We start from the raw sequence: 25,415 nt of genomic DNA on the forward strand, positions 1-25,415 counted from the left end.
GTAATCAGGGTCAAATGTCGTCGTGTGGTATCCTTCAGATCAGGAAGAATCTGAGTATATACCTGACAGACACCATGTCCACAGATACCACATGGATTTAGGTTGGGAGATCTGGAGGGTCACACATCTTGAAATTGTTTAGAGATGTTGCTGTCTTTACTGAAAGTTTCTTGAGGCAAATCTTTCACCTGACAAGCGAATGTGGTGTCACTTCACTATGCATGAAAATAGTAGCGTGGACACAGTTACATTCTTGCAAAGCTGGGGTCACTTGATGCACAAGAAGGTCCTTCTAACGTGCAGATGTCACTGTACACCCGACAGGCCCGCGTGGTGTGATCTACTCGAAGAAAAGTGGACCTAGACTGAAGGAGCTTGTGAAGCCACACCACACAGTCACAAAAGCTGAGTGCAGTGGATGTTTCTAAACAACATGTGGCGGAGTAGAACGCCATATGCGCCAGTTTTGTGCGTTCAGAGCATCGTGCAGAGTGAAATGGTCCTCGTCCATCGAAAGAATGTTACTCGGACGCATATTACCCACTTCCATCCATGCCAAAAAACGTGGCCTATCTTGGGGCTTCATCTGGTGCACATTCTGAATCTTGTAGAGATACCAGCGTAAAATGTGCTGCAGATTCTTTTGAACTGTCGACCAGGGGAGAGACAGTTAGTGACACAGGTCGAGCACTTGCCGCAGAATCTGAGGCGTATACAGCACGGTCGGAAGTAGCCACAGCAATTTCATCAACAACTGCCACGGGAGTGGACCGCCTCCCTTCTCGCTGCTCCACCATGTAATTCTTGTTACTTCTAATTCCTTGACCATATTCTTTGGCCCATTTATTGACGTGAAGCCTCTTCGCTTCTGTTTCTGTAGATGATATTCCTGCCGTTCTGATAAAACAACTGACGTCAAAACAGGAAACATTTCACATTCTGACTGCTTACTTCATCTTATATTCATCTGGTGGCAGAAAGTGGAACTACTATTTTTTCAGCATACTCTGCGAGCATACCGGTTAATGAACATACCCACAATGTTTCAGCGTTCTGCGATTTATACAGTCCACATTACAACACACTGAACATTGTCAGTTTAATTATAGCCACCTAGTCTATGGCAGAAGGTATTGTCCTCAAAGAAAGTGAATCAGCATCTCTTTTGCTATCGCGACGTTGATCCCTCAGACTCTCACCTTTTCCCTATGCTACTTGTCTTAGAGGGATCTTATTTTATGATTAGGACTACTCACAAAGTTTACGTTACGACATCGTCAATTCCAAACCAGCATATTGTTTTACATGTACAACAGAGAAATTAGCACTGTATTGAGGGACAGACATAGATTATGAGGAGTATATTACACAGTATTACTTACTAATTTTTCCTTGGTTCGTGAAAAAAATTTTAAAATTTTAATAATATCTAATAGCATGTGGACCACAAGTCCAACACACACAAGGACTTTTTATTTAGAAAGATATTCAGTTGCGTAACGTTAAAAATACAGTAGTCTTGGATTAAAATATTGACTCACAAATAGAGTAAGTTACATGAGATAAATTCTTTGGGGAAAAAAGAATGAATGTGAATAAAAAATAGAACATTCATATAGTAGTTCAGGTGGAGGCAAAGCAAGTGAGTGGTTTTATCGGTAGGACGCCGTGGAGATGACAGTTTTTCGACTAAAGAGCAGACTTACAAAACACTTTACTGATGAAGCGAGTATCCAGGCCAGTTAAAATACAACACAAGGAATAATAAATGAAATATTCAGAAATGTTATTGACTGTTCTCTGTAAACAGCACACACTTCATTCAACTCTATACTAGACAGGATAAGTAACTAGCAATAACAGAATACAGGAAAAGCAAACAGGTAAAACTAATGTTCAGAATTTATGTGTCCATATTCATAAGTATTTGAATTGGAAATCACGTAATGGAGATCTTCTCAAACGTCTGATTTCAGGAAGTTTTGCTCTGGGTTTAGTTACTGATTTTGGGGATGACAATGGCTTAATTTGCGTAATGTCATTCATTTATATAGTGAAGAAAATGTTCTAGAACAATCCCATACGTGGATACAAAGTATTTACTATACAGAAACAATTGCAACTATTATATCTGTTGTCCATCCTCGAGCCTCACTTAGGTAACTGTTTGAAAGTGGACATACTATCAACGGACTAACATTACAATTACTCTCATATGATGTTTATTGTCGAGCAACAGCCCCAATTTGAAGTAACAGACGCATTCATAAGTATAGCACAAGGAAAAAAAATTGCCTCCATTACCCACAGCTGTCTTACAATTGCGCAGGAAAGAGCAAATTATGCACCCGTAAAAAGATATCACCATTCTATTCTATAGATACATTCCTGAATACATAATGTTTTGTGAAGCTGGGCTACATTTGTCAAATTTTATTGTAAATTAAGATAAAGTATAAATTCAATTTTTTTAACTGGCCAGCATGTAACAGCTTTTTTTCACTTAGGAAATGTTTACTTATTGTAAAACTATTGCCATTTTATACATTATAGCGTGTTTTACGGACTGAATCTGAAATATTTTTCTTCTTCTTTCTTTTGTTTGCCGTAGAGACTGTGAACGTAGGATAATTGCAGCATGACTTAAAGCATATAAGCAAACTTTCTTGTGTCCTCACCCATGAATAGAATGAGGTCTGAACATACGATTATTGCAGCATGGCTAGAAGCATATAAGAAACCTTTCACTCAAGAGTGAAATGACATGTAATTGTAATATCTGTTACAGTAAAAAGGGCCACATTTCATACATTTTACAGAGATTTGTAGAGTGTAGAGTCGATTTACATCTAGATTCCCGTCATCTTCATGTCTGAAAATCTATGTTTAGCTTTTAAGTTAAATTATGTTTTTCACCTTGTATGTATATTCACGCTGATGTAGATTCAGTGTGGAATTCCTGAACGTAAAGTAAATACACTGATAAAATGATTTTTGTAAGTACGGAAGATACAGCATCTTTTTTTTCGCTATAGTGCATTTATACTACACAAGAAATGTATTGGCAATTTCGAATATGGAATATGGTATAATGGACTGACGACAATGAAAATTTGTTCCGGACCGGGAGTCGAACCTGGATGTCCGCTTATTGCGAGCTGTCGCCTTCCCATTAGGCTATCTGAGAAAGACTCACGGGCAGATCTAAATGTTTGGAGAAATATTGTATCGTAATTCGGAATAACATGGGCACTGCAATATCGTATCGTCGTTCATTTATACTGTCTTGTTTGAAGTAACATCGTAAACACTTTGGATGATGTTACAACAGTTAATTGTGTTTCGTTCTGTAACTAATATGAGGCAATTTATATCGATTAGAATGGTATATGTTATGTCTGTGCCCACTAATGGAGTGTAAAGTATCTTGACGACTTTTTCTCAGATATCTTAACGAAGTATCTTTCAGTGAAAGGAGTTGCCCTGGGTCTAAAATATGGCCCCATCATCCCTAAAATAATACGTTTCCGATTGCACAGCAGTTCTTTATCCTAAATGTGTTGAATACGCCACATATATCTACAGACCTCGGCCTTTCCTGAATAAATTCACGATATATTCGCTGGGCGCACCTGACGTATCGCTAAATTCAAACTTGGTGGCGTTATGAATGGCTCTATAGAAATATGCTCTAGTCGCTCGCCTCGATGTACGTAGATATAGCTTTCCTTCGGTGCCTGGGAAAGCCGTCGTTCATTCTTACTATTTGACTACGAGATAAAGAAAATTCTAAAAAAATGGCAACTAAAGATTAATAGTAGGACTATAGGTAGAGAGGTGCTATATGGAACACGTTTGACTATCAAAAGTGCGCGAAGCATTCAATCGCTTAGCAAAATCTCATCTAAAGATCTCTCAGAAAATCCAAACATATTCTGATCATGTTAAAGGTTGTCAGCGGCACCAAAGTTAATGCACAGACGCTCATGAATGAAAAGTTTAACCGACAGGGGGGGGGGGGGGGGTGGCAAAGAAAATTCAGCAGAATGGCAGAACTCCATTTCAAATATTCGTTTACGGAAGAAGACACAGGAGTGCTGGTACAGTTTAATTCACGCACCGCTGAAAATATGACTGATCCAGATAATAGAGTCAGTGATATTTAAAAACAACTGAAATCGCTAAAGTTGAAAAAGGGTCCAGCAATTGATGGAATCTATGTCAGATTCTATACAGAATTTCCAGCTGAAGTATCCCTCTTTTAACCACAATATACCGTAGATAGGTCGAACACCCGTCTTACAAGAAGGTTGGCAGAAGTGATTCACAAAGCTGCTTTCCTGTCTCATTGACGTCCGTCTGTTGTAATATCTTAGAACACTTTATGACCTCAAATATAATGAGGCATCTCGAATGAAATGAAATGATCGTATGGTAAGTTGGGCTCAAATAGCTCTGAGCACTATGGGACTCAACATCTTAGGTCATAAGTCCCCTAGAACATAGAACTACTTAAACCTAACTAACCTAAGGACATCACACACATCCATGCCCGAGGCAGGATTCGAACCTGCGACCGTAGCAGTCCCGCGGTTCCGGACTGCAGCGCCAGAACCGCTAGACCACCGCGGCCGGCGTATGGTAAGTTGGCCGGGAGGTCCCATTCGGGGGAGTTCGGCAGCCGTATTGCAAGTCCTTTTTAGTTGACGCCACTTCAGCTACTTGCGGGTCAATGATGATGAAAATGATAATGAAGGACATACGACACCCAGTCCCCTGCCGGGAATCGAACCCAGGCCCCCTGCGCGGTAAAAGGTAACGCTACCGCTACGCTAAGGACGCGGACGGCATCTCCAACAAAAGGACCCTAATGGACTCAGAAAACGCCAAGTAAGGTAAACTAAACTTTCGCTGTTCTCACATGACATACTGAAAGTCACGGAACAAGGCATTCTGGTGGATACTGTATTTCTTGATGTCCAAAAGGCACTTGACTCGGTATAGGGCTAACGAAAGTTTTTTTAGGTGTAAAACAAACACTGTGATTGGGTTGAAGATCTTTTTGATAGAGAAGTAGAACGTTATCTCTGAGGGTAGAATTAGAAGTGGCTTCAGGCTTCACCCAGGGAGGTGTATTGGGAGTCTTGTTGTTCATGTTGCAACTTAATAATCTCACACTCAGTATGAATAGTAATATCAGACTTTTTTGCAAATGATGCAGTTATTTATAATGAAGTGTTATTTGAAGAAACCTGCACGAATATCCCGGCAGATCATGATATGATTTCAGCACTCGCCCATGAGACCGTGAGATACCGCCACTATCGAAAGCATATTCACTGACGGGCAGGAAGGCTTATGTGCTTTGATGAAGTAGAAAGCTATGTCGGCGGTAGCGTAGCTACCGGCTAGGCCACCAGAACAGTACAGGGCTTGGCAGAGGAGGCAGACGAAATGTGTCCCACAGCATACAGCAGGGAGGGATCTATAGGAGTTGTGAGACTAGGTTCTGTAAGGGAGTAAACTCTGACAAAACGTCCCACTGGCGCAGAAGCAGTAGAATGGCAATCCCAATACTGGAATACTCGCTGCGAAGCTCTCGTAATGCGTTTCCGGCGGGGTCAGGGATTTTCTCTGCCTCGTGATGGCTGGGTGTTGTGTGCTGTCCTTAGGTTAGTTAGGTTTAAGTAGTTCTAAGTTCTAGGGGACTGATGACCGTAGCAGTTAAGTCCCATAGTGCTCAGAGCCATTTGAACCATTTTTTTCTCGTAATGCGACGAGTGGAAAATTAATATTACCGGTAAACTTCAGGTTGGCCTCGGAAACCAGGCGGATAATACTGTTGCAATATCCAAAAAATTAAAAGACAAACGACTATCAGACCTTGTTGTTGTTGTGGTCTTCAGTCCTGAGACTGGTTTGATGCAGCTCTCCATGCTACTCTATCCTGTGCAAGCTGCTTCATCTCTCAGTACGTACTGCAGCCTACATCCTTCTGAATCTGCTTAGTGTATTAATCTCTTGGTCTCCCTCTACGATTTTTACCCTCCACACTGCCCTCCAACACTAAATTGGTGATCCCTTGATGCCTCAGAACATTTCCTACCAATCGACCCCTTCTTCTAGTCAAGTTGTGCCACAAACTCCTCTTCTTCTCAATTCTATTCAGTACCCCCTCATTAGTTGCGTGATCTACCCATCTAATCTTAAGCATTCTCCTGTAGCACCACATTTCGAAAGCTTCTATTCTCTTCTTGTCCAAACTACTTGTCATCCATGTTACACTTCCATACATGGCTACACTCCATACAAATACTTTCAGAAACCACTTCCTGACACTTAAATCAATACTCGATGTTAACAAATTTCTCTTCTACAGGAACGCTTTCCTTGCCGTTGCCAGCCTACATTTTATATCCTCTCTACTTCAACCATCATCAGTTATTTTGCTCCCCAAATAGCAAAACTAATTTACTACTTTAAGTGTCTCATTTCCTAATCTAATTCCCTCAGCATCACTCGAGTTAATTCGACTACATTCCATTATCCTCGTTTTGCTTTTGTTGATGTTCATCTTAGGTCCTCCTTTCAATACATTGTCCATTCCGTTCAACTGCTCTTCCAAGTCCTTTGCTGTCTCTGACAGAATTACAATGTCATCGGCGAACCTTAAAGTTTTTATTTCTTCTCCATGGATTTTAATACCTACTCAGAATTTTTCTTTTGTTTCCTTTACTGCTTACTCAATATACGGATTGAATAACATTGGGGAGAGGCTACAACCCTGTCTCACTTCCTGCCCAACCACTGCTTCCCTTTCATGCCCCTCGACTCTTATAACTGCCATCTGGTTTCTGTACAAATTGTAAACAGCCATTCGCTCCCTGTATTTTAACCCTGCCACCTTCAGAATTTGAAAGAGAGTATTCCAGTCAACATTGTCAAAAGCTTTCTCTAAGTCTACAAATGCTAGAAACATAGGTTTGCCTTTCCTTAATCTGGCTTCTAAGTTAAGTCGTAGGGTCAGTATTACCTCACGTGTTCCAATATTTCCACGGAATCCAAACTGATCTTCCCAGACCTTGTAGATCTAGAAACATCGATCGTGAGTGACCTTGCCCATAAAGAAAACGAATAGGTAATATCTTACAGATGAATAAATAAAACAATTATAAAATGCGGATAAAATGTAGGTATATGATTTATGAGCATTATACTGAGGTGATGAAACTCATGGGATAGCGATATGCACATATACAGATGGCGGTAGTATCGCGGACACAAGTATAAAACAGCATTTCGTTTGCGGAGCTGTTGGTTGGTTGGTTTTGGGGGAAGGAGACCAGACAGCGAGGTCATCGGTCTAATCGGATTAGGGAAGGACGGGGAAGGATGTCGGCCGTGCCCTTTCAAAGGAACCATCCCGGCATTTGCCTGGAGCGATTTAGGGAAATCACGGAAAACCTAAATCAGGATGGCCGGACGCGGGATTGAACCGTCGTCCTCCCGAATGCGAGTTTGCGGAGCTGTTATCCGTACTCTGGAGATTCACGTGAAAAAGTTTCCGACGTGATTATGGCCGCACAAAGGCAATTAACAGGACTTGAACTCGGGATGGTAGTTGAAGCTAGACGCATGGGACAATCCATTTGGGAAATCGTTAGGGAATTCAATGTTCTGTGACCCACAGTGTCAAGAGTGTGCCGAGAATACCAAATTTCAGGTTTACCTCTTACCATGGAACAACGCAGTGGCCGATGGCCTTCGCTTAACGATCAGAGTAGCAGCGTTTGCGTAGAGCTGACAGTTCTAGCAGAGAAGCAACACTCCAGAAATCAGTATAGAACGTAGGACGAACGCATCCGTTCAGACAGTGCGGCGAAATCTGGCATTAATGGGCTATCGTAGCGGAGGACCGCTGCGAGTGCCTTTGCTAACAGTACGACGTCGCCTACTACACCTCTCCTTGGCATCGGTTGAAACCAATATGACTGGAAACCCGTGGCGTGGTCAGATGAGTCACGATTTGTTAGAAGAGCTGATAGTACGGTTAGAGTGTGGCACAGACACCACGAAGCCATGGACGCAAGTTGTCAACAAAACACTGTGCAAGCTGGTGGTGGCTCCACAATGACGTGTGCTGTTTTTACAGGGAATGGACTGGATCGTTGACTGAAAATTGTTATATTCGGCTACTTGGAAACCGTTTATTTCCAAACAACGATGGAATTTTTATGGATGTCGTCGGATCACAATTGCTCGTGACTAGGTTGAAGAATATTGTGGGCAATTCGAGCGAATGATTTGGCCACCCACATCGCCCAACATGGGACATAATCAAAATTTCAGTTCGCGCACAAAATCCTGCACCGGCAACGTCATCACCGTTGTGGGCGGCTGTAGAGGCACCATGGCTCAATATTTGTGCAAGGGACTTCCAGTGGCTTTTTGAGTACAAGCTACGTCAAGATGCTGCACTACGCCAGGCAAAAAGCGGCCCGATACGATATTAGGAGGTATCCTACGAATTCTGTCACCTCTCTGCATGTCAATGAATGTCGCGGAAGTAGGAGGCAAGAGTGAACCCGATAAATTTTACAAGAGCTTAAAAAGTATCCTTGATTCCATAAGTATGAATTAGTATATTGCCGTGGGAGAAGATTGAATGCTCGAATAGGATGACAGCCACTTAAGGACATAGCTGGGAAAAATGGAGAAGCAATTAATCAGAATGGAATGATGTTGAAGGACTTGTGTACTTGAATTTATTGGGTACGGAAATTTTTCTTTTCAAAGTAATGAGAGATTCACAAAATCTCCTGTTCGACCCACCACCATAGATCGATAACATGTTATTTAATAGCAAATAAAAAGTTGAGAAAATTATTCCAGGTACGTAGAGTGACGAGACGAATGGATATAAACTCTGATTATTTTTTAGTAACAGGGAAAATAACACTTAAAACTAAAAGGGTAGGAACAACACACAATCACAAATCTATAAGGGGCACTTAAATGATAACGACACAGATGGAAAAAGGTAAGGAAACTGTATATTATTTAAAAAGCAGTCGCCATAGCTGTTAATACATTTTCCCCCTGTGAGACAAGACGGTCAGTATATGAAGATAGTAACTGTTTTCGAAAGAACAGATACCACTGATGACCGTGCAGCTTCTCTAGAATAAATGATAATTAATTGAAATCCTAAGCTGCCGACAGGTGTTGTTGACATACTTTTTTTTTTAAAATCTCATTTTGTTCTATATTTTTCGTTGAATTTGTTCGTCGCGGACGTCCGATGACACTCGTTCAGGTTGTGCTTTGATCCGTTTACTCAGTTTTTTTTTATTACAGAGGATAGCTAAACGCTCTGACCGAACAAGCTGATCTACCGTGCCGGCGCTCGATCGCGACAGCTGAAAATGTGTGCCCCGACCGGGACTCTAACCCGGTATCTCCTGCTTACTTGGCAAACGCTCTATCCATCTGAGCCACAGAGGACACAGATAAATAGCGCGACTGCAGCGACTTATCCCTTGCACGCATCCCGTGAGACCCACATTCCCAACTGTCGACAATCTACTAGGAACGTTACGTATGTAATTTCCTTACTTACTTTTTTTCCTTTTCATTTGACTGCCCCTTATACAAAGGGAACAATTTGGAAAATTATCATCAGAAATCAATATCAATAACTTTTAATATAATGTATGGTAAAGGAACCTATGCGTAAAAACATCGAATTAAAATTGCAGAAACTAACTCAGCTCACTGGAAGGGTAGCTTTTGAAACCTTGGGGACAAGAAGTAGATACAAAGCGAAAAAGGACTAGTGTTTGAAGTGAATAATTAAAACATGCTGCTCAACGGAAAAAGGAACTACTTCTACAGCGGTCCATGACGGAAACTTCCCAGACAGAAACAAAGAATTTACGAAGAGCTGCAAATAAGGAACGCTGGGAAAGATGTATACTGTAAAACTATGGAGTATTATGGAAAGGCATCTGATGGAAGTTATCCGAAGTGTGAGGGAGCGCTGTTAAGCAAAGCCTCCATATCTGTTAGGTGAAAACTCTTAAGGCTTTTTAAATAAAGCTAAAGTTATTAACATTCTAAATGTTTATCCTTCGTGTATTCATATCTGCAGCCCTCTGCTGCTAGAGGGCCCTAAATTGTAGAGTGTAACATGGCGATGCGTGCGAGGCAGCATGCTGCACACGAGTTTCGAATTCGAAGACACGATCCACACACGCAGCAGCCTCTCCTTCAGCATGACAATGCCACACCACACCGAAGTACTGCGATATCTGCAACAATTGAAAGCCTTGGGTTCACTGTCATCGATAATCCTCCACACAGTCCCAATTTGGCCTCATTAGACTTTCATATGTTTCCAAATTTTGAAGTACACCTTCGAGGACTTCATTTTGACAGTGATGAGGCGGTGCAAGCAGAGGTGAGTTGTGGTACCGTCAACAAAGTCAAACGTTCTACATTGACAGTATCAACAAACTGGTCACTCGTTGGGGACATCGCCAAGGTGAATGAGTTTAGAAAGAAATATGCAAACATGAAGAATAAAGATGTAGAAGGTTAATCACATAGGTGTTATTTAAAAGACTTTGAGTTTTCACATAAAAAATTCGGAGGCATTACTGTTCAGCGAGTCCTGGTATATATACACTACTATAGATAAATGTAAAGGTAAAACCTGGAAATATCTCCCGAAGAAATGTTAACAAAGCGCTTAGACAAGAGCGTGGTATTTCACCGATACCTTTTCAATCATATTTAGACGACGTTGTGAAGATATAGAAACAAAAGATTTTGAGGTTTTATATTTCTGAGGACGCATGCTGTTACAGCGCGATTACTTGAAAATACCAAATTAATGCAAAAAATGCTGACAATGATATCCGTCAACCTCAATACGTTTGGCAATACGTGTAACGACATTCCTCTCAAAAGCGAGTAGTTCGCCTTCCGTAATGTTCGCACATGCATTGACAATGCGCCGACGCATGTTGTCAGGCGTTGTCGGTAGATCACGACAGCAAATATCCATCAACTTTCCCCACAGAAAGAAATCCGGGGACGTCAGATCCGGTGGACGTGCAGGCCATGGTATAGTGCTTCGACGACCAATCCACCCGTCATGAAATATGCTATTCAGTACCGCTTCAACCGCACGCGAGCTATAGCTCCAGCATGTTGGAAGTACATCGCCATTCTGTCATGCAGTGAAACATCTTGTAGTAACATCGGTTGAACATTACATGGGGAATTAGCATACATTGCACCATTTACATTGCCATCGATAAAATGGGGGCCAATTATCCTTCCTCCCATAATGCCGCATCATACATTAACCCGCCAAGGTCGCTGATGTTCCACTTGTCGCAGCCATCGTTGATTTTCCGTTGCCCAATAGTGCATATTATGCCGGTTTACGTTAGCGCTGTTGGTGAATGACGCTTCGTCGCTAAATAGAACGCGTGCAAAATATCTGTCATCGTCCCACAATTTCTCTTGTGCCCAGTGGCAGAACTGTACACGACGGTTAAAAGTCGTCGCCATGCAATTCCTGGTGCATAGAAATATGGGACGGGTGCAATAGATGTTGATGTAGCATTCTCAACACCGACGATTTTGAGATTACCGATTCTCGCGCAATTTGTCTGCTACTGATGTGCGGATTAGCCGCGACAGCAGATAAAACACCTACTTGGGCATCATCATTTGTTGCAGGTCTTGGTTGACGTTTCACATGTGGCTGAACACTTATTATTTCCTTAAATAACGTAACTATCCGGAGAACGGTCCGGACACTTGGATGATGTCTTCCAGGATACCGAGCAGCACACATAGCACACGCCCGTCGGGCATGTTGACCACAATAACCATACATCAACACGATATCGACCTTTTCCACAATTGGTAAACGGTCCATTTAAGCACGGGTAATGTATCACGAAGCAAATACCGTCCGCACTGGCGGAATGTTACGTGATACCACGTACTTATACGTTTGTGACTATTACAGCGCCATTTATCACAAAGCGAAAAAAGTGGTCCAACTAAAACATTCGTATTTCTTTACGTACTACACGAATATGTAATAAAAATGGGGTTGCTATTTAAAAAAAAAAAAAACCAGTTGATATCCGTTTGACCTATGGCAGCGCCATCTAGCGTGCCAACCATAGTGCCATCTGGTTTCCCCCCTCTAGCTAGACGAGTTTCATTCTTTGTAGTGTTTTCGTTTGATGCATATTTCGTGAGATATTTGGCCCGGTCACTATCAATGGACCACCCTGTATATTTAGGTACTGATTTATTATTAGATATTCTGTACATCAACAAGCTAGCAGCCTACTTATCCCTCTTAGAACTATAATTGAAAGGAAAAGAAGCACGTTCACGCTTGGCGATAACCACTTTCCTAACAATGGTAACTGCATGTAAGGGGCACAATAAAAGGTATCTGATAGGTCCGTCATTTGGTTTCGTCAAATATCGTATTTGTCCAGCACACTTCATGTTGACTTTCAAGTTTTTTCATTTCTGCAAACACTAGCGAGGTAGCAATTGCAGTGTTAAAATTGCGTGAGGAAGTTAAACGTTGCAGTTTCTGTTGGTAGCACCGATTGCGTCAGCATTTCCCCTCACACGACTCTGCCCACTGCAAAGATCACACAGTCAAAGAGAAAGACCGGAAGTGATGAAAGCTCGAAAAGTAGTAAGACTCCTTCACACAGTGAAAGTAAAATTATGTTCTACTACAATTTCAAAAGAACAATCTCACATGTTTACCGAAAATTGCAAAAAATGTAATGTAGAATAAAAGGCGCCTGTCCAAAAAGCGCAAAAATTAGGCATTACAACACAGTATTGAAGCCAGAATGCCTATATCCAAGCGAATGCCTGGCATTAAACTACAATTTAGATAAATTAGAACTTCTAGAAGGGCGAAGAGTAAGGAAAAATTAGGACCGTGAAACACAGCAGGAGGTTAGAAATCACGAAGTAATGCTGAAATATACCAAAATATAGAAAATAATTCAAACGTAACGAGAAAAAGAAGGCTCATGTTTTTTGGACATCTATTTCGAATGCAAGATAGTACATTAACTAATAAGATTTCCAAACGTTTGTGGGATAAGTAGTCCACAACAAGTTGGGTCAACGGCGTGAAAAAAGGATTTAGAAGGAAACAATGTGAAACCAGAAGACATAACCAACAGAGAACCCTTTAGGGAAAAGGTATTGAAAACGGAAGGATTCTAAGGCAGGGTAGCTAAAAAGACTGGTTCAAAATGGTCTGAAGACAGAAAGAGAAACATAATGCACAGATGAAAGCATACTGGAGGAAAGGAAAGAACTAACAACAAATAACTGAAATTTTTTAGGTTAGATGGCCTCGGGCAAGTACAGAAAGGGCAACAGCCTCAAAGGGTGCGGGGCAAAGTCAGGACATGCAGGGACCAAGCAGCAATCGGTATTGTAATTGTAAACTGTCGAAGCTGCGTTGGTAAAGTACCGGAACTTCAAGCGCTGATAGAAAGCACCGAAGCTGAAATCGTTATAGGTACGGAAAGCTGGCTGAAGCCAGAGATAAATTCTGCCGAAATTTTTGCAAAGGCACAGACGGTGTTTAGAAAGGATAGATTGCATGCAACCGGTGGTGGCGTGTTTGTCGCTGTAAGTAGTAGTTTATCCTGTAATGAAATAGAAGTGGATAGTGCCTGTGAATTATTATGGGTGGAGGTTATATTCAACAACCGAGCTAGGTTAATAATTGCCTCCTTTTATCGACCTCCCGACTCAACAGCATTGATGACAGAACAACTGAGAGAAAATCTGGAATACATTTCACATAAATTTCGTCAGCATGTTATAGTCTTAGGTGGAGATTTCAATTTACCAGATATAGACTGGAACACTCAGATGTTTAGGACGGATGATAGGGACAGAGCATCCAGTAACATTATATTGAGTGCACTATCTGAAAATTACCTCGAGCAATTAAACAGAGAACCGACTCGTGGAGATAACATCTTGGACCTACTGATAACAAACAGATTCGAACTTTTCGACTCTGTAAGCGCAGAACAGGGAATCAGTGATCATAAGGCCGTTGCAGCATCCCTGAATATGGAAGTAAATAGTAATATAAAAAAAAGGGAGGAAGGTTTATGTGTTTAGCAAGGGTAATAGGAGGCAGATTTCAGACTACCTAACAGATCAAAACTAAAATTTCTGTTCCGACACTGACAATGTTGAGTGTTTATCGAAAAAGTTCAAGGCAATTATAAAATGCGTTTTAGACAGGTACGTGCCGAGTAAAACTGTGAGGGACGGGAAAAACCCACCGTGGTTCAACAAAAATGTTAGGAAACTACTGCGAAAGCAAAGAGAGCTTCACTGAAAATTTAAACGCAGCCATAACCTCTCAGACAAACAGAAGCTAAACGATGTCAAAGTTAGCGTAAGGAGGGCTATGCGTGAAGCGTTCAGTGAATTCGAAAGTAAAATTCTATGTGCCGACTTGACGGAGAATCCTAGGAATTTCTGGTCTTGCGTTAAATCAGTACGTGGATCGAAACAGCATATCCAGACACTCTGGGATGATAATGGCATTGAAACAAAGGATGACACGCGAAACCTGAAATACTAAACACTTATTTCCAAAGCTGTTTCACAGAGGAAGATGATTCAAATGGCTCTAAGCACTATGGGACTTAACTTCTGAGGTCATCAGTCCCCTAGAACTTAAAACTACTTAAACCTAACTAACCTAAGGACATCACACACATCCATGCCCGAAGCAGGATTCGAACCTGCGACCGCAGTGGGTCGCGCGGTTCCAGACTGTAGCGCCTAGAACCGCTCGGCCACCTCGGCCGGCACAGAGGAAGACTGCACTGCAGTTCCTTCTCTAAATCCTCGCACGAACGAAAAAATGGCTGACTTCGAAATGAGTGTCCAAGGAATAGAAAAGCAACTGAAATCACTCAACAGTGGAAAGTCCACTGGACATGACGGGATGCCAATTCGATTCTAGACAGAGTACGCGAAAGAACTTGCCCCCCTTCTGACAGATGTGTACCGCAAATCTCTAGAGGAATGGAAGGTTCCAAATGATTGGAAAAGAGCACAGGTAGTTCCTGTTTTCAAGAAGGGTCTTCGAGCAGATGCGCAAAACTATAGGCCTATATCTCTGACATGGATCTGTTGTAGAATTTTAGAACATGTTTTTTGCTCGCGTATCATGTCATTTCTGGAAAATCAGAATCTTCTCTGTAGGAATCAACATGGATTCCGGAAACAGCGATCGTGTGAGACCCAACTCGCTTTATTTGTTCATTTGACCCAGATAATATAAGATACAGGCTCCCAGGTAGATGCCATTTTACTTGACTTCCGGAAGGCGTTCGATACTGTTCTGCACTGTCGCGTGATAATGTAAGAGCCTACGGAATATCAGACCAGCTGTGTGGCTGGATTGAAGAGTTTTTAGCAAACAGGACACAACATGTTGTTCTCAATGGAGAGACGTCTACAGACGTTAAAGTAACCTCTGGTGTACCACAGGGGAGTGTTGTGGGACCATTGTTTTTCACAATATTTTTAATGACCTAGTAGATAGTGTCGGAAGTTCCATGCGGCTTTTCGCGGATGATGCTGTAGTATACAGAGAAGTTGCAGCATTAGAAAATTGTAGCGAAATGCAGGAAGATCTGCAGCGGATAGGCACTTGGTGCAGGGAGTGCCAACTGGCCCTGAACATAGACAAATGTAATGTAATGTAGTCCATCAACAAAGGAGGTGGCTTACAAAACACTCGTTCGACCTATACTTGAGTATTGCTCATCAGTGTGGGATCCGTACCAGGTCTGGTTGACGGAGGAGATAGAGAAGATCCAACGAAGAGCGGCGCGTTTCGTAACAGGGTGATTTGGTAAGCCTGATAGCGTTACGGAGATGTTTAGCAAACTCAAGTGGCAGACTCTGCAAGAGAGGCGCTCTGCATCGCGGTGTAGCTTGCTGTCCAGGATTCGAGAGGGTGCGTTTCTGGATGAGGTATCGAATGTATTGCTTCCCCCTACCTATGCCTCCCGAGGAGATCACGAATGTAAAATTAGAGAGATTTGAGCGGGCACGGAGGCTTTCCGCCAGTCTTATTTCCCGCGAACCATACGCGACTGGAACCGGAAAGGGAGGTAATGACAGTGGCACGTAAGGTGCCCTCCGCCTCACACCGTTGGGTGGCTTGCGGGGTATAAATGTAGATGTAGATGTAGATTTTGGGAAGTGGTCGTCACGTCGCTTATTCGCAATATACAGGCACTTGATACTGTAATGGGGTATCGATACTTCGATGAAAAATATCGCGGATATTTGTGTACTTTTTGGAAAATATGTCGACATATTGATATATGGCTATATCGATATTTTATCAACAGCTCTACTGGGCATCATCAGTGTTGTACGTGGAGGTGTTATTGCTGTTGTGTCTGCGTACTGACCGCAGGGCCCGTCGTGCAGCAGCTGTATGTCGGCGCGCAGGGCGCAGGCGGCGCGGCGCAGCTCGCACTCGCTGCCGTAGGAGACGAGGTCGGAGCCGCAGACGGGGCGCAGGCGGTGCGCCGACAGCTGCGCCTGCGGGCAGGCGGGGCAGGCGGCGTCGCGGCAGCGGCCCGCGTGCAGCACTCGCGGCGGGGGCACCCCGCGCAGGCAGGCGGCGCGCCGCAGGTGGCAGGCGCTGTCGTGGCCGCCGCCGTCGGCCGCGCACACCGGCCGCAGCACCGGCGCGCACGGCGGCCCGCAGTCGCAGCGCGCCGCGCCCCCGGAGTCCACGCTGCACTGCGCGCCGGGCCCGCACTCCACGCCCGCGCACGGGTTGCTGCCTGAGCACACAACGCTTCTCAGCGCACTCCCAGGCTCTCTCCGCACATCGGCGTACTGCCGCACCTAATGAGACTCCCAGACTATACATAAATGATGAGCATACCAGCCGCTAGCTCCTTATACACTACTGGCCATTAAAATTGCTGCACCAAGATACTAGAACTGACATGTCATAACATTTTCACGCAATTTGGCTGCATAGATCCTGAGAAATCAGTATCCAGAACAACCACCTCTGGCCGTAATAACGGCCTTGATACGCCTGGCCATTGAGTCAAACAGAGCTTGGATAGCGTGTACAGGTACAGCTTCAACACGATACCACAGTTCATCAAGAGTAGTGACTGGCGTATTGTGACGAGCCAGTTGCTCGGCCACCATTGACCAGACGTTTTCAATTGGGGAGAGATTTGGAGAATGTGCTGGCCTGGGCAGCTGGCCAGGACAGCAGTCGAACATTTTCTGTATCCATAATGGCCCGTACAGGACCTGCAACATGCGGTCGTGCATTATCGTGCTGAAATGTAGGGTTTCGCAGGGATCGAATGAAGGGTAGAGCCACGGGTCGAAACACATCTGAAATGTAACGTCCTCTGTTCAAAGTGCCCTCCGAGACGTCTAACCAATGGCACCCCATACCATCACGCCGGGTGATACGGCAGTATGGCGATGACGGATACACGCTTCCAATGTGCGTTTACCGCGATGTCGCCAAACACAGATGCGACCATCATGATGACGTAAACAAAACCTTGATTAATCCGAAAAAATGACGTTTTGCCATTCTTTCATCCAGGTTCGTCGTTGAGTAAACCATCGCAGGCGCTCCTGTCTGTGATCCAGCGTCAGTGGTAACCACAGCCATGGTCTCCGAGCTGATAGTCCATGCTGCTGCAAACGTAGTCGAACTGTTCCTGCACATGGTTGTTGTCTTGCAAACGTCCCCATACGTTGACTCAGGGATCGAGACGTGGCTCCACGATCCGTTACAGCCATGCGGATAAGATGCCTGTCATCACGACTGCTAGTGATACGAGGCTGTTGGGATCCAGCACGGCGTTCCGTATTACCCTCCTGAACCACCGATTCCATATTCTCTAGTAGTCATTGGATCTCGACCAGCACGAGCAGCAATGTCGCGATACGATAAACCGCAATCGGGATAGGCTACAATCCGACCTATATCAAAGACGGAAACGTGATGGTATGCATTTCTCCTCCTTACACGAGGCGCACATAAACGTTTCACCAGGCAACGCCGGTCAACTGCTGTTTGTGTACGAGAAATCGGTTGGAAACTTTCCTCATGTTAGCACGTTATAGGTGTTGCCACCGCCGCCAACCTTGTGTGAATGCTCTGAAAAGCTAGTCATTTGCATATCACAGCATCTTCTTCCTGTCGGTTAAATTTCGCGTCTGTAGCACGTTATCTTCGTGGTGTAGCAATTGTAATGGCCACTAGTGTAGAAACGAGTTCTGTACACTTGCTTTAAACTCGCCAAAGGGTGCTAATACCTCAATTTCGAACTTAACGTCTCTATATGCTCGGAGATTCCACACCCGAATGCCCGCCATCGGCCATTTCAACTTTTCGTGAGCTAATTAATTAAAATTTAGCATATTATTGTGAAAATTTAGTTCTTGCATTTGGAATGGGTACTGAGTGTTCTGTTTTTACAGTATTTTAAGTGGGGCATCTATGTCCCACTGGACACGAGGAGGAATACATAGTTCCCTAAACTTATTCCTCCTCAAAGTCCTTATTTTTCTTCATTTGTGTGGCCTTATTTTCCGCAGCTGCTTTACAATTCTAGTGTGTATTTTCTTTCTGTCGCTGCAACTACAAATAATGCGTGTTTCTTTCACCAGAAGCTTTCGATTTATTCAGGTAAAAAATCGTCAGTGGTCTCTAATTCAATTATTTATATTTTGATTTGCTCACAATACCCCCTAACAACAAACACATTCACACATACAATTTCTGTCCTAGGGTGGTCAATCGTACAGATATAGCGCTAGATGCAAACGAACAACAGCTCAATACTGACTCACCAGCAAATGAACAACAAATAGAAGATTTCATTGCGACCGCTGTGGGCGAGCGGTCTAGGCGCTTCAGTCCGGAACCGCGCTGCTGCTACGGTCGCTGGTTCGAATCCCGCCTCGGGCATGGATATGTGTGATGTCAAAAAAAAAAAAAAAAAAAAAAAAGGCTCTAAACACTATGGGACTTAACTTCTGAGGTCATCAGTTCCCTAGACTTAGAACTACTTAAACCTGACTAACCTAAGGACATCACACACATCCATGCCAGAGGCAGGACTCGAACCTGCGGCCGTAGCAGGCGCGTGGTTCCGGACTGAAGCGCCTACAACTGCTCTACCACAGCATCCGGCGTGTGTGATGTCCTTAGGTTAGTCAGGTGTAATTAGTTCTAAGTCTAGGAGACTGATGACCTCAGATGTTAAGTCCCATAGTGCTCAGACCCATTTGAACCATTTGAAGATCTCATGTTAGAATCTGAATATAGTGGCTATGTCATGTTGCCAACACTACATAACACAAACCACAATACATGCTTTGAACTATAAAAACAGACAAAAAACCATGGTTTGCGAAAAATGTGTTGCGTAAAACGTAGAAAATGTATAGTTCTGCAGAGCAACTAAAAATTAGACTACAACTATCAGTGTCTAATGAAGAAAAACATCAATGGCATTTCCCGATGTAGGATAGAACCAAGCGCTAATCACCGCAGTAGAAACCAACGTATTGTTAACAAACTGTTTTTCGATCTTTAAGCAAACTGGTGCTTTTCATTTATTAAATCAAAATGGAAATAACTCAATTACAGACCACTGATGATGCTTCACCTTAGTAAAGCGAAACGCGACAGGTGAAAGACTCACTCATTTTTTGTAGCTGCACAAATAAAGTAACCAATAACATATATTTCGAAAAGTTTAAATTCAATCACTGGCCAGTTTATGCATATTAACTCATGAATTGTTGCACATAAACTATCAAAATTGATATTAAAGCTGGTAGAGGAGTCATATCTCTTTCCATCCTAATGTAAACAGGCAATATATTTAGGCGGTTGGGCTTGATGGGCTACGATGTGCTCCACTCAATGCAACGTCTATGCCCCACGTGCAGTTGTGGCTCGTATTTCTACTTCTAATGGGCTTCATCAAATCAGTTACAGTGACATTGTAAGTTAACATTGCATTAAGAGTTATTTTCGTTTTAAAACTAGGGATAGAGAATCGCAGGTGCAGCAGCAGAGTTAGTAATATACTATATGTGTAACCTTTTCTTGTCTGCATAGATTCATTTACGAAACATTCAGTAGCAGGTTTGCTCATATATTGTCGACCAACGTTATGTACCCCAGCCAACAATGAATGTGAAACGCCACAAAACTTAAACTGGATAGTGACTATATTTTCAATACAAACTTATCGAAATGTGTTCAGTGAGCTACTGAATTACGAAATTCACAACGATCATAAATAATAACAAAAATGGAGCCAGTTCGCTATCGGACGGCGATGTCACACTATAAGATGCGAAAGAATTAATTTTTTTATGGAAAAATTTCTTCAAAATCGATTGAGAAAAGCAGCATAGCGGAGAATATGTGAATCCAGATTTTTACTTGAAAAGTATTAGTTTTAGTGGGAAACTAGGTACAGAGACAGATGTGTCTTTGTATCATGTGCATGTCACAGCTGGTTTTTACAGGCTGACACGATATTTGGCTCTCCGCAGCTGGTTGCTTGGCTGAAAAACAGTGCGAATCGCCGCAGTATGTCTGACTTTCCAAAAAATTCTGTTCAAGTCACCCCAGCCTTACGCAGGGTTTCCACATGCAGCAAAAGAGACTTCACTTGGCCGCCACTCGAGTGGCTTCATCAAAGTTCCATGTGGAAACAGTCAGTTTCTAGTGACGCTACTCGAATGACGTCACATTTGACCATGCCACAAAAGTTAAAGACGCTTTAACCTTACGGTGCGACCTTCCTTCCCACACCGACTGGCGTCAGAAAGAAATCGAGCAGCCACCATCGTGATTCACGGCTTCTAAAACGACATGTTAGGTGGTTTTCGTATTTATGTTTGTGTGTTATGAAAATATGTAGTTTCAGTGGTGCACCTCAATAAAGATTTCTCCAAAGTACGTTGATTTTAATACAGTTTATTTTGTTTCAATGGCAAGAAGTGAGACGTTGGTATATAAAACCTTTATCAGCACATAATTCTTAATTTACGTGGTTAAAGTATATGTTGCTTCTTACATGATACGTGGATAAGATTTGCGTTTGAGTAAGCAAGTTTTACTGAGTGCTTAAATGAAATTTGTAGTTTCACAGCTGTACGCTTAATTCTAAAATCGGTGAAAATTAATGCATACTGGTAGAATATTCAACTTCTAGTACTGGCAACTTGAGTGCCCTTGAACACTTGGCGTGTACATTTGAGAAATGAAGTAACAAGGTTTCTGGTGGATGTATAGGTTCAGATTGAGTGTATCTTTTAATAAAGGAAATCAGTTATATTACAACATCTTTTAGTGCACTTGTACCAAACGTACCCCTCAAAATTCGGTATTGTTAAAAACGACGGGGGTAACTTTAATATTTCGTCGTACCTAATTGATGCAGTGGGCGAGAGTGAAAATATTAGCTTTCAAATGAGTCTTCAGGGCACTTTAAATAGCTTCCAACAGATTACACAAGACCATTAAGGTTGTAGTTTTGAGGACATTGTATAAATATTGGAAAGAATTGATTTTTGTTTACAAGTAATGTTTGGTTCATAAGTGTTTTTGATGCCCCTGTGTTGTTTCTGCGAAAAACCCACTTCAAAATACAATGATTCCTCTTCTTCTTACTAGATTCTTGGTTCAATTCTAACGCCATAACCTGGATGTCAATCCCAGTGTCTGAATAATCTCATCTGGCTCTGTAGTGAAAACCGTGCAACTATAAGTCCGACATGAGCGTGTGTCGAAAGAACAGCACATGGCGTTCCTCCCGTATCAGCCTTTCTGCCATTTCTTGTGGCGTCACTTTAGTTGCATGTGGAAACCTGGCTTTAGACTGTGGGTGTCGTATTTGTTACTGTATGTCTCACTTTTAGACCAACCTGTATCCTCCACCGCATATTTTTTTTTTATTGTGCTAAGTTCCTAGGGGGCCAACTGCTGAGGTCATCGGTCCCTAGGTTTACACACAATCTAACGTAAACTAACTTACGCTAAGAACAAGACACACCCCCATGCCCGAGGGAGGACTCGAACCTCTGACGCGGGGAGGGGGGGGGGGGGGGGGATCTGCGCTAACCGTGGCAAGGCGCCTCCTCAGGGTGTAATTACCCCCAGATTGGAAACTACTGATCTATGTGATGTGCCCCTCAGGCAGTCCTGTAGCGACTTACAATCAAACGCCAATACAGCTGGCGGCTGATCCATTGAACATCTGCTTCTGCACTCTCGATTCACGCTAAATGTATCCGCTCTTGAAAATGAATGAAAACCTGTGAACTGAAACAGTGGAATATGACACATTAGGTATTGCCCTCAATTACCTTCTGTAAGTCATAATTAAAATAAATAGTTCTGAACCCGAAGGGATGCTTTTTGCGTTCTCGCGTAAACACTACGTCCATGTAACTTCCTGCTACTTCACAATCACATTCCTGTTCTAGGCAACTCATTGCCTTCCATACGTAACGTTCAGTCGTCCGCCTACTCAGTATCATTTCAAGTACTCCTTCTTACTTTAATTGGAGTACAAAGGAAACTGTTTAGAACACGTGCGATAAAAAGTTCTTTTTACTTGTTGATTATCGGTTTCGGCACACTGACGAGCCATATTCAGATCCTCAAATGGTTCAGATGGCTCTGAGCACTATGGGACTTAACATCTGAGGTCATCAGTCCCCTAGAACTTAGAACTACTTAATCGTATCTAATCTAAGGACATCACACACATCAATGCCCGCGGCAGGATTCGAACCATGCCACCGTAACAGTCGCGCGGTTCCGGACTGAAGCGCCTAGAACCGCTCGGCCACCGCGGCCGACTATTTAGATCGAAAAATGCAGAAAATTGCATATAAAAGTGAACAATACAAAATAGGTCTATATTCCATATTTACTGTTTTTAATTTTTGAATTTTTTTGGTTGCTTGATTTGGGGGAGGGGACCAAGCAGCCAGGGCATCTTTGCCATCGAATTAGGGAAGGATGGAAAAGGAAAAACCTTAAAACGGGAAGGCCGGAGGCGGGTTTGAGCCATCGTCCTCCTGAATGGGAGTCCACTGTGATAACCATTGCGCCACCTCGTTCGGTTTAATTTTTTTAATTTATTGTTTAACAAACAGCCGATAATCAGCGTTTATTTACTGCAAACTGTTCTGAAAACAATTTCTCGCATTTATATAATTTAAATTTATAAAAAATTCAATTTATAAACATCCTTCTCTTACTAGAGTACTAAATTAGTTGGATGATAGCGGCGTCTGGCAATGTTTTCGTGTATTCATGACGCTACACCCCAGCCAGTTGGCTGACAGCTGTCACACAGACAAGTCCGTGTTCCTGTTGTGAGTATTGGGAGTGATATATTTTTTGCAGCCACTCATGTGCGATGCAGCTGTCATTGTTGTCGATCGCTTGTACATGTATATGGCAAAATGGGCAGTGTAATAATTTTGATTAGTGATTAACGTTATCAGTTTATACAACCGACTACGAGTTTACGTTTCAGGTAAGGTATTTCATATCACTCACCACATACTTCTTCATGTTTTTGTGTGTCACGTTCTAACATTTTTCCCATTATCCCTGTATGATTTTTTATCTAACTACGGCGACTTAGCTCTAAGAATATGACGATGTATGATAATTGTTACGCACTGGACAACATTTCAGACTGGTATGTATTACATAATGAGAAATTCAAATATTAAACTATTTTGTGTTGTTCACTTTTTATATTCACTTTTCTGTATCTTTATATCTGAAGATGGCTCGTCAATGAGCCGAAACTGGTAATCAATTAAGAAAATTTGCGGTCTTGACGTAGGATTTTTACCCATACACGTTTTAAATCAACAGATCACTTATCTTTCCACTGACAGTATCAAAGAATAGCGTAAACAGTTTATTACACGTCGCTTTACGGGTGTCGTAAATTCTTCTCTTTACATTTTGGTGAAGCCTTTAATTATTGCTATTATTATCATATGCATGTAAAAATAAAAATAGAGGCGGGCACATTTATACATCACTACTTAACGTAGTTGCTACGTTGTACCCTGTTTAATTTATTCAGTTTGTTAAGTTCTCCTTCCCCATGAACCATGGACCCTGCCGTTGGTGGGGAGGCTTGCGTGCCTCGGGGATACAGATGGCCGTACCGTAGGTGCAACCACAACGGAGGGGTATCTGTTGAGAGGCCAGAAAATCGTGTGGTTCCTGAATAGGGGCAGCAGCCTTTTCAGTAGTTGCAGGGGCAACAGTCTGGATGGTTGACTGACCTGGCCATGCAACATTAACCAAAACGGCCTTGCTGTGCTGGTACTGCGAACGGCTGAAAGTAAGGGGAAACTACGGCCGTAATTTTACCCGAGGGCATGCAGCTTTACTGTATGGATAAATGATGATGGCGTCCTCTTTGGTAAAATATTCCGGAGATAAAATAGTCCCCCATTCGGATCTCCGGGCGGGGACTACTCAAGAGGACGTCGTTATCAGGAAAAAGAAAACTGGCGTTCTACGGATCGGAGCGTGGAATGTCAGATCCCTTAACCGGGCAGGTAGATTAGAAAATTTAAAAAGGGAAATGGATAGGTTAAAGTTAGATACAGTGGGAATTAGTGAAGTTCGGTGGCAGAAGGAACAAGACTTTTGGTCAGGTGAATACAGGGTTGTAAATACAAAATCAAATAGGGGTAATGCAGGAGTAGGTTTAATAATGAATAAAAAAATAGGAGTGCGGGTAAGCTACTACAAACAGCATAGTGAACGCATTATTGTGGCCAAGATAGACACAAAGCCCACGCCTACTAGAGTAGTACAAGTTTATATGCCAAGAAACGTATGATGAGATAAAAGAAATTATTCTTGTGGTGAAGGGAGACGAAAATTTAATAGTCATGGGTGACTGGAATTCGAGAGTAGGAAAAGGGAGAGAAGGAAACATAGTAGGTGAATATGGATTGGGGCTAAGAAATGAAAGAGGAAGCCGCCTGGTATAGTTTTGCACAGAGCATAACTTAATCATAGCTGACACTTGGTTCAAGAATCATGAAAGAAGGTTGTATACATTGAAGACTCCTGGAGATACTAGAAGATATCAGATAGATTATATAATGGTAAGACAGAGATTAAGGAACCAGGTTTTAAATTGTAAGACATTTCCAGGGGCTGATGTGGACTCTGACCACAATCTATTGGTTATGAACTGTAGATTAAAACTGAAGAAACTGCA

The 25,415-nt window shown here is 42.6% G+C and overlaps 1 protein-coding gene across 1 annotated transcript in view; it reads right to left on the bottom strand.

Annotated features, from left to right (window-relative positions):
* The window catches only part of LOC124593905 (agrin-like), a 669,506-nt gene that overhangs the window by 315,210 nt on the left and 328,881 nt on the right, over window positions 1-25,415 (bottom strand). The window contains exon 5 of the mRNA XM_047132256.1: window positions 16,533-16,913. Within this exon, the coding sequence (XP_046988212.1) occupies window positions 16,533-16,913 (381 nt within the window). The remainder of the gene's footprint in view (window positions 1-16,532; window positions 16,914-25,415) is intronic.

Source organism: Schistocerca americana, chromosome 2 (assembly GCF_021461395.2).
Source record: "Schistocerca americana isolate TAMUIC-IGC-003095 chromosome 2, iqSchAmer2.1, whole genome shotgun sequence".
Lineage (NCBI taxonomy): Eukaryota > Metazoa > Arthropoda > Insecta > Orthoptera > Acrididae > Schistocerca > Schistocerca americana.